This window comes from Haemorhous mexicanus, chromosome 1 (assembly GCF_027477595.1).
Source record: "Haemorhous mexicanus isolate bHaeMex1 chromosome 1, bHaeMex1.pri, whole genome shotgun sequence".
In the NCBI taxonomy this organism is placed as follows: domain Eukaryota; kingdom Metazoa; phylum Chordata; class Aves; order Passeriformes; family Fringillidae; genus Haemorhous; species Haemorhous mexicanus.
Window position 1 is genome coordinate 146,705,202 of NC_082341.1, and position 18,970 is coordinate 146,724,171.

At 41.3% G+C, this 18,970-nt stretch overlaps 1 protein-coding gene across 14 annotated transcripts in view; it reads right to left on the reverse strand.

Moving 5' to 3' along the window:
• The window catches only part of MTSS1 (MTSS I-BAR domain containing 1), a 124,884-nt gene that overhangs the window by 15,453 nt on the left and 90,461 nt on the right, over positions 1 to 18,970 (reverse strand). For 5 of the 14 annotated variants that reach the window (XM_059866764.1, XM_059866745.1, XM_059866786.1 and 2 more), the window contains 7 exons: positions 17,500 to 17,591; positions 15,762 to 15,836; positions 9,998 to 10,009; positions 4,675 to 4,832; positions 3,311 to 3,418; positions 2,256 to 2,353; positions 67 to 277 (listed from right to left, as the gene is read on the reverse strand). In XM_059866764.1, coding sequence (XP_059722747.1) covers positions 67 to 277; positions 2,256 to 2,353; positions 3,311 to 3,418; positions 4,675 to 4,832; positions 9,998 to 10,009; positions 15,762 to 15,836; positions 17,500 to 17,591 — 754 coding nt within the window. The remainder of the gene's footprint in view (positions 1 to 66; positions 278 to 2,255; positions 2,354 to 3,310; positions 3,419 to 4,674; positions 4,833 to 9,997; positions 10,010 to 15,761; positions 15,837 to 17,499; positions 17,592 to 18,970) is intronic. The other 9 variants (XM_059866772.1, XM_059866796.1, XM_059866811.1 and 6 more) reach the window with 4 other exon arrangements.

Genomic DNA, 18,970 nt, shown 5'->3' on the forward strand with positions numbered 1-18,970 from the left:
TGAAAGGTGAGCCAAGTTAGAGAGTCCAGCTCACACTCAGGTTTTTGTTCTCATGCTTGCACGTACCTGGTTAGGTGCTTCTGGTGGCATGGGGGATGGCGATTTGGACTGGAAAGCATCCTGGGACATGAATCCAGAATCATGGGAGGACACACTGGACAGCCTCATGGGTGCCTGCTGAGGCAGATTGGAGCTGCGATAGCGATAGTGTGAACTAGGTGAGTGCGAGTGCGAGCCACTGGACCGGGAATCACTACTGTTAACGCTGTTCAGACTGCTGTGAGAGACAAAAGGAACAGAGAAAGGAAAGGGGAGAGGAAAAGACACAAGGGTGGGGTGGGGAGAGACCCATATACAGTACAATTAACATTCCACATGTCTCTAGCAACAGGCAGCATAAACCGGAAAAGAAAAATGTTGACAAATTAAATATATATATATATGCACATATATATCAGTAAAGAACCATAAGCAGCTGCAGTATCCCTGGTGACCAGAGAGAAAATGGCATTTTATCTTGATTGTCATTCAAATGATCAAATCTTAACCACTCAGACTTCAAACTCAGGTTAGGGATGAAGGAATTGCTACATGCCCTCCCTGAGCATGGCACTTGCTCAGAAAGTGTCTGCTGATGGTTCTCTCCTATTTCTGACTCACAGTCAGACCAGATTGTCAAGGGGATTTCTAGCAGGGGGACCAAAGACAACGGAGTTCATCTAAAAGTCTGCCTCTGGGCATGCTGCTGCAGACAGCCAGCAGGATAGAGTGTGAGACTTCTGAAAGCATCTCCAAACCCCCACAGCTCAGAGTACCTGGGACACATTTTGCTCACTTGAAGGCTTCCTACCAGATAAAAACACATGACAGCACATGGAGTGAAGCCAAGCCACTGGGTATGGAGCTTTAGTCAGTAACAAGGACAACCAGAGAATGAAACCCCAAAATTAATATCCATTAAAACAAACCAAAGTGATTTTTCAAAGGAAAAGACTGATTTTTAATCCTCAGAATCCAAGTGGGACAGCACGGACATGCCTGCCACAATGTGGGAGCTTTCAGAATTTCCTCCTGGGTGGCTGAGCAGGACTAGCAGGATGCACCAATCTCATGGCAGCTCCCTGCTGCACTGGCAGCAGCCTGGCCTAAGGATGGCTCTAAAGGATACACAGGTGAGGCTACACCTCCTGTGCACCAACACCACCTACAAAGAAGATGTGCAAGTCAGCAGGGAGCAGAGCAAGAGGAGCTCTGCTTTGTTTTACCCACACATGTCAGTCTGTGCCATACAGGTTTTACCATACAAGAAGAATAATTTGTTTAGGAAGAGATGATGAATTTTTGGGGTTTTTTTGCCATTTTCTTTTATAGCTTCAGGATATTGCATCTTTAAGCCTGTGCTCATTGCTCTAAATATGCACGTTTTCACATATATATATATAAAATACTGACTTTTTTATATATATCTGCATGCAGAGACAAGTAGGTGCATAGAAGTTGTGTTCACTTGCTCTGACATGCTGTAGGTAACTTTGCTCATACACAGGGAACCTGCAGTACGTAGCTCATAAAGCAAACTGAAAGGTAATCATTTGAGAGCAGCTAGAGAGGTGTTGAGCAGAATACACAACAGGGTATCTTCCTTTTCAGTAAAAGGAAAGAGTAAATGTGGACACCAGGATATGGGGGCAACATGCTAATAAACTGTTTTATGAGAGAAAACAGTTTTTACAGAGAAAGCATAGACAGAATCCAGTGTTTCAACATATTTCAGGACAGCATTAGACAGCATTAAACAGTCAAAAAAACTTGTATCAAAAAAGCATTTCCATCTACCAGATTGATAGGGCAATTGTCAAGGATGTTTTTCCCCTTTTCAAATAGTTTAACTTACTGATTAGTAACAGCTACTTAGAATAATCTAAAAAGTCATCACATGAAAAAACAGAAAAGGAAATTATGAATGGACAATCTCAAGAGTTTAGATCAGTACAGTCTGCTCTTTGATCCAAAATGGATTCAACAGAACTGAAACAAAAGCATCTTCAAGTTGTGTTGAGTTCAAAAGCTGTTCAGTCCTGCCCATCCTTTTTAATATCCCCAGCACACACTTAAATGAGTAAAGACCATGAGGGACTGTTTCACTAAGACTTGCTATTTAAGATTTAAGAATGTATACAAATCCATTTCACAGTCTGAACTTGCCTCCCTTTGTCCCCAAACAGGTTAAAAATAAATATTACCAATTGACTTACCTGCAAACACTAGATTTTCTGGACATGGTAGTACTGGGAGAGGATGGAGGAGTCTGGTAAGACCAGCTGTAATCAGAACCTTTCAAATCTAAAATTACCTGATGAAAGATAATCAATAGCATCAAGGATGTGGAAAAATTTTCACCCTATTAAAAGAAAGCATCTGCTTGTCATACAGCATTCATCCCTGCCACAAACTTTCAGTGCCAACTGAGTCTCAGCTCTCTTCCAAAATTACACTTTATCACACAGGTGAGTCAGTTTCATCCTTGGCTTTCCTGGTATTAGCATACCTCAACACTAAGGCTGCCACCACAGAAAGAAAGTTGAGATCTAAATGGAAAAAAAACCTTTAGAAAGTAAATTGGAGATTTATTTTTTGCATTAAGGAAGCTTTTCCAGTTTTTGCTTCTTTGTTTTGCTTGTTTTGACTTAAAAAATTATTACAGCCTTTGAGCTGAAGTACTGTAACATTTTAAACAATTAACTGAAGATTCAGTATTCAACCACAACACGGCTTTACACTTCTAGGTCAATAATAAGGTGATTATAAAGGATGACAAAAAACCTGAGTTCACACAGCAGGGTGGCAGATAAATGTCCTATTTGGATTCATTTAATGACACACATTTTCCTATGCATTTTAAAGACAGCATGGAAAAATGCTCAAATGTGAGACTCCATCAAGCTACACAATCCCAGCAACTTTGTGACTACAAAAACACAGGGATGCTCAAACGCAGGGCAAGGAGATGACACTCATTTCTCCAACACTCTCCACAGAAATTGGGCATCTTCATACCCCTCAAAGTGTTACTGCTACCACTTCAGTCTGGTCTCACCAAATATTTTAGGGGCACTCTGCCCCTGAAAACAAATTTTCACAACAAAACAGTTTTTTTTTTTTTTAATTGCTCATGTTAAAAATGACCGAAAAGCTTCTACACAACATCACATTAAACCACTAAACACTAGCAGTCAATATTCCTCACAACACAAAAGAAAAAGTGGTGCAAGCCACAAATAAAAATGTTTTTCAGGTAACAAGATCTAACCTGTTCACTTGAGGATGGCAATTTGTGTGGATCCATGGTCAGACTTTTCAGGTCATCTGATATGGTTTGTAAATGGGTTATTTCTCCTAGCATTGATATTTCTTCTTCCTGAAAAAAAAAAAAAAAAGCCAGGCTAACCACAGCCTTGGTTTTAAAAATCACACCTGTAACACAATATATGACCTTTATCATTTTGCTGATGACTGTGGGGATGCCCAGTGGAGCTGCATTTTCTTTCCACATTAAGTAATTAAGAAAGGTTGAAAATATTAATTTAGAGTTTTGTAACTACTTTCATATTTCTATAAATTCTCAGGCCCAGAAATTTTTTCTCTCATCAACAATATAATAAGTCTCAGCCTCCTTTTTGTGATATCTTCAGAATAAGGGTGTCAGTTTTGCTGCACTTGACTAATACCTAACTGTTCTATGTATACTCACTAATGTGTCCTAACAATTTTAAGCTTGAGTGCTTGAGTGTAAACAGGGGTTAAATTCATAGTTTTTGATAGTTAAGTTAAAGGCATTGTACAAGTACAGAGCATTAATACATCTATGATTGATTCTGGCTGAAATTACTTTGACAGCTAACTCAGGTGATGATTCCTGTACTGTAAACTACCACAGTAATTCCTCAGCTACCATTTCTTCCAGGTCCTCTCAGTCTGGAATTCACCTCCTCCTGCTCAACCATGACTTATCTCTAATGATGGTTTTCTGTTGAGACTGATGCTCTTTGTAAACAAGCACTGGGAACATTTTCCCAGTGAGTTGGTGACCCTTCAGAAATGCACCTTGCTCGCACAAAGCCATGAACAATTCCTTGTCAGGCTTCAGACTACCTGAGATGATGAAAATTTACCCAAACCTTTCCAATGAACTGAAAAACTGTCACGTAAAAAGAAAGGAGCTATCAGAAAGCTGCATGGAAGCAGCCTGCAATTTGTCAGATAATGTCATTATATACCCAGGGGAGGTCTTGAAACATTTATCAGTCCTAGCACTGGAGTAGGAGTAAGGAGGATTTATATTAAAATGTGATGTTAAGAAGGAAAGCAGTGGAAAAAGCTGGATTTGCAATGTCTCAGGCTGGAATGCATAAAGAACACAAACTGACTTCAGTCTTTGTGCTCATTGTTTACCCATCAGTCACCTTGAAGGTGTTCAGTGTTTTCCATTGCTGAATTACTCCAAGCACCTACAAGAAAGGCCCCAACTCTCACCACTTGCTAGACAGAGAGAGATACAGGCTGTATTTTGGCTCTAGAAATTAATTCCTGAGACACAAAGAGATACTCTCTCAGAGGCTTCTGGCCACTTATCTAATCTGTGAATTGTACTGAGTGAAAACGAAGAGCTCTTACGATCACAGGGCGCAGCATGGAGATGAAAGCGCAGAATCGACCGCGCTCCTCGATCAGAGCTTTTCTGACAGCTTGCTTCTCGGTTTCTTCAAGCAGCAGGTACTTATCATTGACATCTTGTAAAGCACTATCCAGCTGGGGCTGAATATCACCCCGTCCTGTATGCAGGAAACAATCAAGAGCACATATTGTCAAAACTGTGCCTCTCCAGAGAAGATGACATTATTTTCAGCCAGCACTGTTGCTGAATTGTGCTTTTGCAATTTGAGTCTCAACCAGCATTTTCCCTTAATTCAAATCAGTAAGGATTTGTTTCCCCCCTCAATTAAATCAAGCATTTCAAAGCATTTATTTTTTTCCCCTTTTGCACAGAATAGAAATCCAGCTCAATTCAAAAGGTTTCAACAAGCCAAAGACAGCATTTTATATAAGGACTTTATCAGAGCATTAGCTGTAGAAACTCTTCACATCACCCTTGCCGAAACCCAACATCTTACTAACTGGGAGAGTATAAATCACTAGCCCAGGTGTACTACTCTGCCTTCTTGCATTTGTGCCTAACAAGGTCCTAGTGAGAATTCTGTGGAGCCACTAAATGAATGAATAAATCTCCTATACAAAATGTTACTATGGACATGTTACTGATCATTGGACCACTGGGTTCGAGTACTCTGCACAAACCAACTGCTGAAACCATTTTCTTCATTTCAGAGCCCAAACTAAACCAAACCACTCAACATAGGTTATATATATACATATATTTTTGACATATGTATATATATATATGTCCAATATATGTTAATGGATACAATTAAATTCCAATGTTTTGCAATGAAAAGCTTCACTGTGTTAATTACAGTCAACTTTTAATACCAAACTTCCTGTGATAGCTAAGTACCTTATTCTGTGCTGACTGCTTACGCTGCATCCTGCCAAAAAAATATTCCCCGAGGATTTAAGAGCTGCAGCTTAGATATACTATAACCAAAAATGTTGCAGTTGCAAGATGTTTTCATGCAGCTTACACCCCTAAATATTTTAAAGGACTTCAGTTGTATAAATTTGTTGCAAATCTCCCAGAAATGCCATCATATGCAATTTAACTAAAAGGAAGATAACACTGAAAAAATGGTGGGTGAGTCACAAGCAGCTACCTAAAATCAATTTTTTTCATGATAACCTTTCTGCACAGAGGATTTAAAGCTAAGAGCTAGAAGAAAAAAGTCTCTTTATGTGTGTGGTACACAATGCAGCTGACTCAATGTCAGGCTTAAAAAGGAAAAACCTTTGCCTTACTATTATATGTATTTCCTTAATACTCCAGAACAAGGCGAAGCCATCAGCCTCCCTGCACTGATACACAGCCAGAACTGCAGGAAAAGAGAGCAGCAGTGGAAGCAAAGAGAATCACGCTGGCTTAGTGGAATCACAGGCTGGATATATCCAAATCTCCTCTGCAGACAGTTAGACATAGTCCAGATAAAATGCACTGACACCCACATGCAGAGCTCTGCAACGGATCCCAGAACAATCACATGCAGTGCAACATGGACATGGCCACTGCCAAGGCCACCTGGTACCAAACTTCCAGCAGTGTCTGATCCTACAGATCATCTGGCTGCTCTAATGTGGTCATAAAACTTACTTACTTGGAAGTAAATAAACTTTAAGAAGAGCAGAGTCTGAAGGTCCTCTGCTTCCTCCATCGAAGTCAGCATCTACCAGAAATAAGTTATAGCAGAGCTTTGGGTACCTCCCTGAAGGTCCTGTGTCTTTTTGTATGGAAGACAAACTGGGCCTTCTGCTTCAAGACCATTCTGCATATTTCAGGCTCTCCCCATACTCTGCCATCAGATGCAGTGCATAAACATTTCATACTGCTCTGGAGTTGTTCTTTCAAATTCTTTAGGAAACAGAAACTTACATCATTGCTCAGGCCCTTTTTGAGAGCAGCCTGAAATTACAATGGGTAAAATAACTACCTGCTGTTCAAGCCTAGATACTGGCTCACTACCATGGATGTACCAAGTGCAAAATATATTAGCTGCAAACTAAATGAAACACTCATTAGTTTGGCTCTGGAGAACTGCTATAAACATTCAGCTGCTCCACCATAATCATGCACATAATGCAGTAAAGCCTTGTTAAATGCATTTGCCTATGCAGTGAGAACACACACACTTAAAAAGCAACTGGACATCATTGACAAAGTGGGTTCAATTATAGTGAACTTTGGTACTTTCTCTGGACCTTAGAGCAGGACATCTTGGACCAGAGAAACAAAAGCAGCCAAAACCTGGGGCAAGAATAAACTCCATTTGCACCTATGTAATTCACTCGATTCAACAAAGTTACAAGGATAATGTTCATATGTTCGTAACAATGCTGGTATTTTAACCCTTTGGTCAAAGCATGTGAAAAACTGCACCACTCTCCAACTTCCTCTGTACCTCTACAAAATTCCCATTTTATTTCTTCCAGTGAGTCAGTACAGTAACAGACACACAGCTTCTCACCAGTATTTTCACACACCTGTTTTTATGCATTTGGGCAGTCTGTGAAAACACAGAAGCTGTCTCAGGTACAATTCAGAGCAGGAAACAAGCTTAGGTGAATCATTTAGATGAAGCTCTGAAGTCAGATGTTTACAGATGAATACAGCTCTCTCCTGGTGACTTCTCATAACTCATCTTTTAGGAGGAGGAAAGCTTTATCAACATCCTTTGAAAGCTCCACAATGCAGACATCAATCTAGCAAGTCTTTTGAAAGCAGGCATAGTTCTTCCCACTCCCTGAATCGCCAGCTGCACTCAGCTCAGGAAATTTGAGGGATGAGATCTCTGCCTAATTGAACCAGTTTCCTTTGCTAAGCAGAGCAGAGCACATCCCCTCAGCAGCACTCCTACACGCAGAGAACAGCAAAGGTATGAGGACCAACTGCTGACCACCTCTGCTCCTCAGACACCTTGGGTCTCCACTGATTTGAATCTGCTACTTATCTCAGATGGGAATATTGACAACTGGAGAGCAATGCAGTTCTTTTCCCCCTTGAACAACGAGGAGAAGATTAATTGGCCAAAGCAGTACTTTTGATTGCAGTATTTTTGCTGTGGTCACAAGGCACACTTTCATGAAGAACATCAGCAAGTGATTACTTCCTCCAGCCCACATTCTCTGGCCTTTAGGTTATGCATTCCAAAATACTTCCAAACCAACACAACTACCACAATGACATAAGACAGTTCCAGAAGAGTCTTATCATGCAGCAGCTATGGAAGTGCACCTGGAAGGACACTCCTACCCCAACTGCAGGCAGGTTTGAGTGACCCACCACAGCAATCAGCAACAGCAATGGTCAAAACCATCCAATGTAGTCACAGGTCACTGGTCTGCAACCAGCCTGACATGAAAGGGAGGTAGGGATGGCTCTGCAGTGTGTGCAACTGCAGCCAGAAGAACAAGTCAACAACCTGAACCCTGAGGAGGAATTCAAATCCAGCCTCTCTCAAAGAGGAGCTCTGGTGATGCAGAGAGGAGCACAAATGCAAGACCAGAAGTTGTGGACTGAATTCTCCAACAACACCATGCTCCAACAGCCTGGTGACCGGCACCTGGACACAGGCAAGTGACAGCTCATCATGTGCAGGGAGCTGAACTGCTCATCAAAAGTAACATGGATCTGCTCCTTCTTCAAGGACAGTCTCAGTGATATCCTCACAGCAGGTGCTTTACATCATTACCGTGACATGCAAGGGCTTTAAAGGATCAACATGCAATAGAACTTGCATTTTACAGTGTTTTGCGTGAATCCTGGCTAAAAGCCTCATGCAATTTCTTTAACTATTGTTAAAAATAAACTTTAGTGAAGGGAAAATATTAGGGGAAAAAAGGAAAAGGCAAATCTAATTTTCAACTCAATTTCATACCTATATTTTATAAGATATACTAGCAAAACTCTCAGCAATGCCAAATAATTTTTAAATTCTCTCTGTGCAAGTCAGACTGCTAAAGTTACTGCTGTTAATGACAATGCAATGCAGCAAATATTGGTGAAATTACTGTCTTCCATGTCCTCACAGAAAGACAATTTTTTAAGCATCTGCACAGAGCTTGAATATTCAATACTGGACAGTCAACAGAGTGTAAGAATTTACATGAGACAATGCTGAGTACACCTCTACTTGTACAATCAAAGTAGGCTCCATGGCAGTCATTCCCAAACCATCATTTTTACAAGAGCACACCTGCTCCAGCTGCCAGAATGAACAACTTCCTTTAAGTTCTGCAGAGTAAAGCCAACAAATGAACTAACATGGATCTGTGCTGAGAACAGAAGAATTCTGCCACCACAAACCTCATAGCTGGGATTAACCTCCGACTCCTTCAGAAACCGAGTCTTTCTTTTGCCTACTAGAGATCTGAGTCAGCTGCTCATGTTCAAAAGTGCAAAGTTTTGCCTTAACAGAAAAGCTACAAGTTGCCAAATGACATTTCTAGATTGAATTACAAACCAGGAAAACCACAATGTGTGGTTTCAAAAAAATGGGGACAAGCAGCAGCCTCAATAAGGCCCAGCTCCAGGAGCCCAGTGGAGGCACCTTGTTTGAGAGCTTGCTGATTTAATCAATTCAGGCTTCTCCCAAAGGCAACACCTACATCACTACACTTACAAGTGCAGGTATAAGTCCTTCGCTCAGATTCAGAAACACCATGCTTCATTCACAACGGGATCCCAAGGCAGCTACTTTAAATTTGCAAAACAGCTGAAACAGCACCCCAATTTAAACATATTTGAGACGTGACCAGGCAACAGGAGACAACTGTGATGCTGAATTCCAACCCCTTCCCCAGCATGAAGTAAATAGAGTGATTTCTTATCTATCAGGTAAGAAAGATGCATGCGATTCTCATAAAAAGGGAATTTGGATCACAGGTTACAAAGACCAACATTAAGGGCTTCAGGCTCTAGACTTTAAAAGTCATATTAACAATAAGATAATTATTTGAACATCACCTTGATGACATATCTATTCCATTTAACTTCTCTCCCAGCTGTGACAAGATTTATCTGTCCATGTTATCCCTTTCTAAAATAAACCAGAGGTTTATCGGCAATACTGTTTTTCTTCTTTTACAGGGTTCCAATTGGATGCCAAAAGAAAATAAATCAAAAGATGGTTTGTTCATCAGGATTAGGCAGGATTATTTTAGTTGCATTAGAAATTAAAGTCTAGGCAGTTAGTGGAGACCAGACACCATAAAGAGGCCACAGAAAGGGCTACAATAAACCAGCCACCAGGGTCACAGCATGGCACAGACTTACCCAGAGCCTCAGCTGTCAGGCAGGTGCGCATGGTGAGAAATTGCAGGACACAAAATTGACACAGAAAGGAAAATAAAAAAAGTCAAACTGGTATTCCAGCATTCCTAGAATTTAGACATTATCATCAGCGCCAAGACAAGAGAGTGAGCAGTTTGGACTAGAGGATTTTGACTTCTTCCATTGCTGATAAAGACAAACACATTGGTTTTGCATCCTGGTGAGCTGTTGCAAATTAAACTCCTGATTATTTACCACACAGTTTTATTTAATGAAACTTAAATCAGTTTAGATTAGAAGTGAGAAGACGTAAACCTGTGCTTCAGAGAAAGTGCACAACACAGATAACCAGACCCTGGTCAAGTGGCACAAATCATTTCCTCCCAGGGAAATGATTTCAAACCTGCAGAACTCTAGACTGGTGCTGCGTGAGTAAACCACAGCATTTTTCATGTTCTCTACTGCAATTACATTAACAGATTGTTAATTAAATGAAAACCTAATTGCTGATGCAATGTGGAAGAACATCAAAAAGATTAACTATGATATGTGTATTTTAATTAAAAAGCTTTATATAATAAAATTTTGCAATAAAACTGGCTTGCTGTCAAAAAGAGGGGAACTATCAAGAGGCCTTCAAAACTCAAGGAATGAAAGTAAATGGAAGAAATGTCTTCAGTCACTGATTTAGTAACATGTCTTCACTGCACTTTTGTAAATGAGAGCTCACATTATAAGCTTGCAGGGGAAAAAACCCTAAAAAACCAAAACACACCAAAAAGCCCTGCAGGCACCATGGCCTCATCCACACAGGAGTTTTTTTCCTGCAAAAGATAAGGATAATTTGCTCATTAGCTTCCCTCCTTCTGAGCTGCATCTTCTGACTCACAGAGTTTTGGCTCTCACTTCAGTCATGGTGCCACACTTGATCAAGTTAGAGGAATGAGGCTCCCTCCTGGGGAGGAAGGCTCTGGCCAGGGATTCTCCCTCTCATGCCTGCCACTCCAGATGGGGCAAGTGCCACGTACAGAAAGAGTGCAAAGTGCTTGAATGAGAAGGTCAGCATTTGCTGAAAGAGCTGAGACATTCTTCACTTATACTTGCATTGAAGAGCTTTATGCTTTTTAGTTTAGAGTCATGGGCTTTGCACAACCATCCCTGAAAGCAGTCTAACAATATTACAAAGACCAGAGGATAACACAAAAAAACCCTAAAAAGGCTCTAAAACACAAAGACGTCATCTTTGCTAAACAGGAGGAGGAAGAAAAAGCACTTTTGGCTGTATTACAGTAAATTAATAATCATGTTCCACAGTAAATTAAAAATCATGTTCTATTCTCTGAATTTCATTAGAATCACAGAATACTTTCCAAAACTGCTGCATACTCAAAAGGAGAGACTGTCAGTTTGGATACTCAGTATTGATGGGGACACAAGAAGAAATGTTGTACTGAATGTTAAGGGAATTCTGCAGAAACTTCTACATGTCTTACAGATAAAACTCAGTTTTCTTATTAACATGTATTACATTATTGGGAGTGTTACATCCAACAACTTCTCACATATCCACTTGGATTTAAACATCTTCCTCAAAGCTCAAACAGTGTCATATGAAGAACATGAAAATGAAACCTACCAGTCATGTTACAGGTAGGAGGGAAACCTGTTTATTTGTTCATTAATAGCCAAGCTGAAATACAGAAAATACACCCAACAGGCACTCCAGATTTTACACACACATTCAGATCTATTTTAATTTAATCACTTGATCATTTTTTCTTCAATACTCATGCATTTTGTTAACCTTCCCAAATGGTTACATGCAGAGCCACAGCTGCTGACTCTCTCCTGACTCAATATAGCATCAACAGCTTCTAGCAGCTATGGATCCACTTATGAGGCCCTGAATCAGCAGAAACCTAAACATGGAATTTATTTTAAGTATATGCATAATTATTCTGCTGATTCAGCTTAGCTGGGCTGACTTCTGATGGCCAATGTTTGTCTGAAAACAAAGAGCAATTTAGAAGATGTCTGCAATTCTATGTACTACTCAACTTCATCTGTTCAGACAGGAGCTAAGTGTCAATGCTGGGGTGGGCAACAAGCCTTAGGGGCCTGCTCTCCATGGGAACAAAGGTATAAGGAGGCCTTGAAGAAAAACCTTGAAGATCACCATGAGACCGTCAGGGACTGCATGGATCTGGGAGGTGCATCAGGATCCTATTTAAGACTATAGAGATTTAGCTTCACGGTTTTTTTTTTGTTTGTTTGTTTGTTTTTAATAGTTAAAGACAACAAATAGCATGAAAATTTTCCCTGTGAGGTCTTTTGAAATGCAAGACTTTCATTTCACAGTTGTGTCACTTTACTAAAAATATGCTAACAAACTTCCAGAAAGAACCCTGGACTTCCTTTTGTTTTGTTTGGAAAGTTTGGTGTTTTCCCCATCACATCAGGCTTTGGAAACACCCTTACTGCAATGAACTTACTCTGCAAACATAATTTCTAACACATGATCTTAAATGCCCGGCCTGAACTCTGACCTTGGCCACGTGAAACAGGAACAAAGAGATCCCGCAGAAGCCATGGAACAGGCAAACCCCCATGGATTCGGCCCCCAGAGCTAAGGCAGGGAGCCCAACCTGCAGCACTCCTGCCAGGACAAGCCCCACAGCCCATGACCCTCCTTCCTAAACGTCCTTGGGATGCACACAAGGAGCAAAGAGCTGCTGTGCATGCTTGCAGCATCAGCTGTGAGAGAGCCCTGCAGCCCGAGTCAGGGCTGGGGGACGCCACTGCCAGGATGGGAACGAGGAAAGGAGAGAATTATATGTGAGCTCCTCCACATGGAGCTGCCCAAAGCAGAAGAAAAATACTTTCCCATAAGGTCAGATGGGAAATAGCAGAATAAGCTTGAAGGATCTTTATAGTGGCATGCACAGTGTTGAAGCAAATCCAGAATTCAGCACACATCCCGCCTGCCCACAGGTGATCATAAAGTTAATTCAAAAGTATTCTTACAAGTGCTAGGGAGGGAATGAATTGGTTGTTTTAGAGTTCCCATAGGTGAGTCAGTAACTTTACAGAAAAATCAAAGGGACAGGTCCTGCTTGAGGAAGAACAGAACAAAAAAAGTCTGTAAAACAGAGAAACAGGAGAGTTGAAGACACGGGAAGACTTTCATGCACTCAGCCACATGCCTCCAGCACAGTTTTCCCATAGTTCAAACCTCATTTGTGTCCTAAAGCAGAATCACTTCTGCAGCTTTATCATGTTATGAAATAAACTCCTGCTTGATTTTTTTTTTTATCCCTCAGTAGAAGCAAGAGCAACATACTTCACCACACAGGACACTGAACAGATCTGTCAAGATCAGTACATACAAAAACATTTTCACAACATTTGACACTGCAGTCAGACCAAAGCCTTATTTCCTCAAGAAAGGGACCAAAACAACAAAAAGGAGAAAAGGCATCTGCTCCTGTTTTTTTCTTCTAACTCAAGTGTTGTTGATAACTTGCAAGAAGGCAGAGAGAACTTCCTCCCATCCCCTCTCTACTCCTGCTGGGGCCAACAGCTTTGGGCATTCACACTCAGAGCCTTAGGAGCCAAGGCCTCCCTTCACCAGGGCCCATGAGAACAACTCTCAGCTCCTCAGAAATATTGCAGCTCCTGCTTTTCCCTGTACTGGCTGCCTGTGAGCCCTCAGCTCTTCCACCTGCCCCATACACTCAAACATCCCTTGACTCCCTGTGGTTTTGTGCTCTGGAGCAAACACCATGAGTCTGATAGCAGCTCCCAGAAGGACAGCACAGAAATACAGCACCTTCACCACACCTCCAAAAGAACATTGTAACAGCAAAATTAGGCAAGGAAATTGGATTTGAAAAAAATAAAAAATAAGCAAAGCTTCAATCACATCATGGCTGCTACAGCAAGAGCAAACTGAAGCCTGTTCCACTCTTCTCTAAAAGATGTTTAATCCTGAAGGAGGACAAAACTCCAGTTTCCTGACTCTCATCGTGAGACTTGGTTCACATTTGAGGAGGGGGATATGAAAGTAGAAAATCTAAAGACCAAGTCTGCTTGCTTTAACCACTGCTAACAGATGCAGATAGCATCTGCAGTATGAGAACAGTGGGTTGTTTTTTTTCTAGCAGCTTTTAAGTACTTCTCTTTCCTCTTCACACTTCACAGAAAATGATGTCTCCTCCTTCAGTATTGCAGAGTGATTTATTGAACACTCAGAAGCAGGATAAAGGGGAGATGGAGCCAGACAGCTGTCAATCCATAGAAACAGGCTCAAAAAAATGGCTCCCTCCTCCCAGATCCCAGACATCCACCCAAACCATTCCATGCTTTTAGGTTTTTCTCAGTGCCTACCTACCATGCACTGATGAGTTGTTTGTATCACACAAGAACAAGAAGAAATAAGACTAGAAAAGGTGGGGGAGAGACAGGAGGAGACATGGAAGGAATACCACAAACTCTATAAAGCTGTTGGTTTGCAGTCAGACATTTCATCACACAAAATGAGAAACATGTTTACACATTATCCAAAAAATAAAATCTTATCTCAAAAAGTCTTATCTCAAATGGTAACGGTCACCATTCTGATTTAGGACACCGAACTGATAGACACACAGAACCTACTGAGCAGCTAAGCTCCCTCTTGGTGGATTTCATCTCTCCTCATCTCTTATCTAAAGTCAGCTAACATTCAAGAGCAGTTTTCCAGTCATCTGGCTTTCCACCAGTATGATTATTGATTCACCTATATGGAAGGACAGCTAGAGACAGCTCACCTGTTCTGGGTAACACACAATTTCAAAATTTCAAGAAACTCCCCACCCCAGCATTAACTCATATTTTGCTTGTCCCTGGGTTCACAGATTTTAGGCAGGAAGGGAAGGACAAGTTTCAACCTGCAGATTGAGAGCTGCTCAAAGCACACTTCTGACCCAACTGGGAAGAGGCCGGTGCAGGAAAGGGAACCAGAAGTCTTCTGCACAAGCTCTCTATCATTGTTCCAAAGCCTGGTGGGTTTTGCACTTGGCCAAATAAAACCCTTAGTGATGGCAGTGCTGCAGCTAGCAGTGCTGCATGTTTCCATCAAAACAGTGATGAAACCCCTATGACAAGGTGGAGGTGGGAGAGCAACATGAGATACAGCTGCTAAAAAAGATAAACTGTCTTTCAGGAAAATTCCCTTTTTCTTCTCACTCATCTTTAGTTTTCTATGATTGCCAAGAGCCCTTCTCCCCCAAAAACAACCCATGCCACTGTCTCAGTCTGATCGATAAAGTAAGGTTTAGGAGATTACAGGCTGTTAATAAAAAGAAAAAAGAGGAAAAGTGGCAGAAAGGAAGAACAGTGAGAAACATGAATAGTTAGGGAACATTTACATAATGGCTTTTTTTTTTTTATGATTCCAAAAGATTCTAGAAAATTTTACAGGTAGCTGCACAAGTCATGTTAAGAGTGTCAGTGTTCCTAAAAAGGAAAAGTTAGCAGTAAAGGCTCTATTTTAAAACATGATTGATTTTGCACAAACAGTTTTAAGGCTTTTGTATAAGAACATTAGACAGCAGCTTCAGAACATGATTTAAACGACACATAGTAATTGTATCCTGCTACCCAAGTAGGAACCAGGAATACATTAGAGGGGCGGGATTTTTACAGTACAAAGTCCTATCACTGTTCAATCTTTGTCAATGAGCACAGCTCAGAAGGCTGCTAACAGTAGCAAGTTGAAGCAAGTTACCTTTCTTTGCTTTCTTCTGTAGCTTCAGTGTATCAGACGACTTCTTTTTAATCTCTTGGCGGGCTTTTTTGTATTCTAAAAAACACACATAATCTCTATTATCAATATAATCAATGCCAAAATGAGTGTTTTTCACAGAAAAGGCTACATTTAAAGACGTTAGACTACAAACTTTTTGAGAACAGCTACCATTAAACAAAGCGGCCTAGAACTCACATTTTGTAAAGCCTATACGTTTGGCTTAATATAACATTTTAGGGTGTGAGCACATTCACATACCAAAATCCTTCCCAAATAAACAAAGCCTTTACAGAAATAACAACTGAGAACACAGTACAAAATTAGAGTGCTTTTCAGTTCATCCACTCTCAGGAATGGAATACAGAGATGACAGGTTTCTTGAAACATCTGTGTGCAAAAAACAGCAATCCAGAAATGGCATGGCAGAGAATATCCTGTGATCCCTCTCCAGCATGAGAGTCAGGCAGAGGAAGAGGTTGCTAAAGCTCTGCCCAAGGAAGGGTCACATTGCCAGCTCCTTCTGATGAAGTGGAGCACACTGCACTTGTCCTCATTTTCAGATGAGCTATACATCCCAGGAGAATTCAAATCCCAGAACAAAATATTCAGCCTCTAGTGCAGGAACACTAAAGGTACCACATATGAAAACTGATACTTAAAAAAAAAAAAAAAAGATACAAGGCATGTATGCATGTATATACATGTACACATACACTTTAACAAAGGATATCAGTGTTACTACCCTTCTGTAGAAGGAAAAACAGAAGCAGATTCATGGCAGGCACAAGAACTGTACTGAGGCCAGCTGCACCCCCAACACCCAAGTCTGCCCAGTAAACTCTAAATCTCACTGCCACTTTGGCCTGGGTCACCCCTACTGGCAATGACCCCATGTGATTCCTCTCTCCTGCTCACTATATGCTCAACAGCCTGCAGTACAAGGCAGGAAGTTTTTCACGAGCTGTTGATTCAACTGCTTCAATTTGACCCCAGAAGGAAATCCTCTTTTGGAGGTGAAGCCTGCTCCCTCCTATCAGTTCCCATGGTGCTGTTGCTTCTTTCATATATAATAAAAGTCTTATATTTTCAAGGGTCAGTCAGTGGTGAACTGCAATCTGCTTTCAGCACCTGTACAAGGCATCTACCAAGATGTGCTTGCTGTGCAAGACTTGGCTGCCTGCAGCTCACTCCCCCAGGAAAGCCTCTGGAGCCAGCATCAGCCCTGCAGCCCAGGGCATCCCAAGTCCCACAGCAGAGCTCTCCTGCTCCACGGGTGCACTCTCTGTATGGCATCAGGTACAAAAAACCAATGCTCAGTGTTCTACAGGGCTGTGCACTCTCTGGGGACGCTCTGGTTGGGGCATAACATGATCTTACAAGCTGCTTTTGACAACACCCCAGGGCTTTGCAGGGATACACGTGGCATCTCCAATTCTCAGCTCATACAGGGAGAGTGGGCTAACAGAGTTAAACCCAGTCACTGCTTATCAGTCTAGAAAAACAACCCACCCCGGGGTCCAGCAAACTAAACCTTCAAAATGCATACAGCAAGGGTTAAATTTTTGTTAGGCACTTTGGGAGAGCAGTGTTTCAGAAGAGAGAAATTGCCGTACATATTTAAGCATGTCATTCAGTTCTCCAGTACAAACATGAAAAGAGGAAGCAAAACTGATATTACAATCTTACTCCTATTAAAGAATTCTTCCTCTGTAACTACCTTTTGCATGGTCTTTATCCAGCTGATTGGCCACTTTCTTCCACTCTTCCATCTGTTCTTGAAGTGGGTTTATCAGACAGTCAATTAAAGCACTAATTTTGTTGAAAAAACACAAAGAGCAATCAAATCCTGCAGATGCCCTTATTCTTACAGAGAGAGCCAAGGTCAATACTGGAGTATTTTTACTTTTTGCTGTGACAGCTACCAGTGTCACAATGTAAATATCAGAACATAAAAATGTTTACACTAGAGAAAGCAAAAGAAAAAAGTAGATTAAAAAAGAAATAAAAACTCCACATCACAAGATAACCAGAATTACGAAAGCTCCAGACAGAGAGGAACAGAAAACAAAGCAGAGGAGTGACCCGAAACAGTTCAGAGTAAACAGATCCTACTCAACTGTCACACAATTTAAATGGAAACTCTGGAGATCAGAAAGGTTCATGCAGCCATGGAGATTGTAAACTCAAATAGCACATGTACATACACAAGAAGACAGAGCAGCTGTACAAAAGAACAATATCTTGCCCACTGATGTGCCTCACCTCACACTGGTGGAGTCCAGCACCAGTAATGCTCCACTAATTAATGAGACTGGGATCAAACCATTTAAACAGCTAACTCTGTGGTAAGTGGAGACTAAAATAGTCTCCTCATAGCCCATTTCATAAATAACTTTATTTTAAAGCAATCACAGCATAATCTGTTGTTAATCACAGCATAATCATAGAATGTCTTGGATTGGGAGGGACCTCAAAGGTTGGAACCTCATCTGGTTCCAACCACCCTGCCATGGTCAAGGACACTTTCCACCAGACCAGGCTGCTTATACCATCCAGCCTGGCTTTGAACACTTTCAAGGATAGGGGGGGAAAAGGGAAAAAACACAGCAGGTCATCAGGCAAATGGTGAAGCATCATTTTTATTTACCTAAGATCATGTATAATTTTTAAGTCTGGTTAAAAAAGGCACACATGCAAACTACTACTAACTACTGAAGTAGGTTGTGTTTGTAGAGCCCAGGTTGCACAAGTTAATGTTCTCTCATCACCTCTGCAGTCTAACTTCAACTGCAAAAACAGGATGAGAGAAATTGCATTTCCTATACTGCTCTGCTGAAGGTTTTTCCCTTGGCCACAAGCTATCTGGGCTCTGCAGTAAGCTGAGGAAGCAGCACAACACTTACTACTGCTGCTTGTTTAAAACCCAGTGACAAAGCTTAAAGTCCTGAAACAAAGGCAGGTCAGTTGGTCACATCAGCAGCCGCCTGCTCAGCACTGAGCAACAGGGACTGACAGTGGGAATCTGCAGCATTTAGAGGTGATTTGAGGTGAACTGGCCCAGCCCCACAAATGTGCAGTGAAATCCAGCATGTTCACAGCACCTAATGTGCTGCAGGGAGAAAACAACAACTGCTGCTCTCAGTGACATGGGCAGAGGCCAGCTGAGAAGCCAATGCTGAGGAACAGCT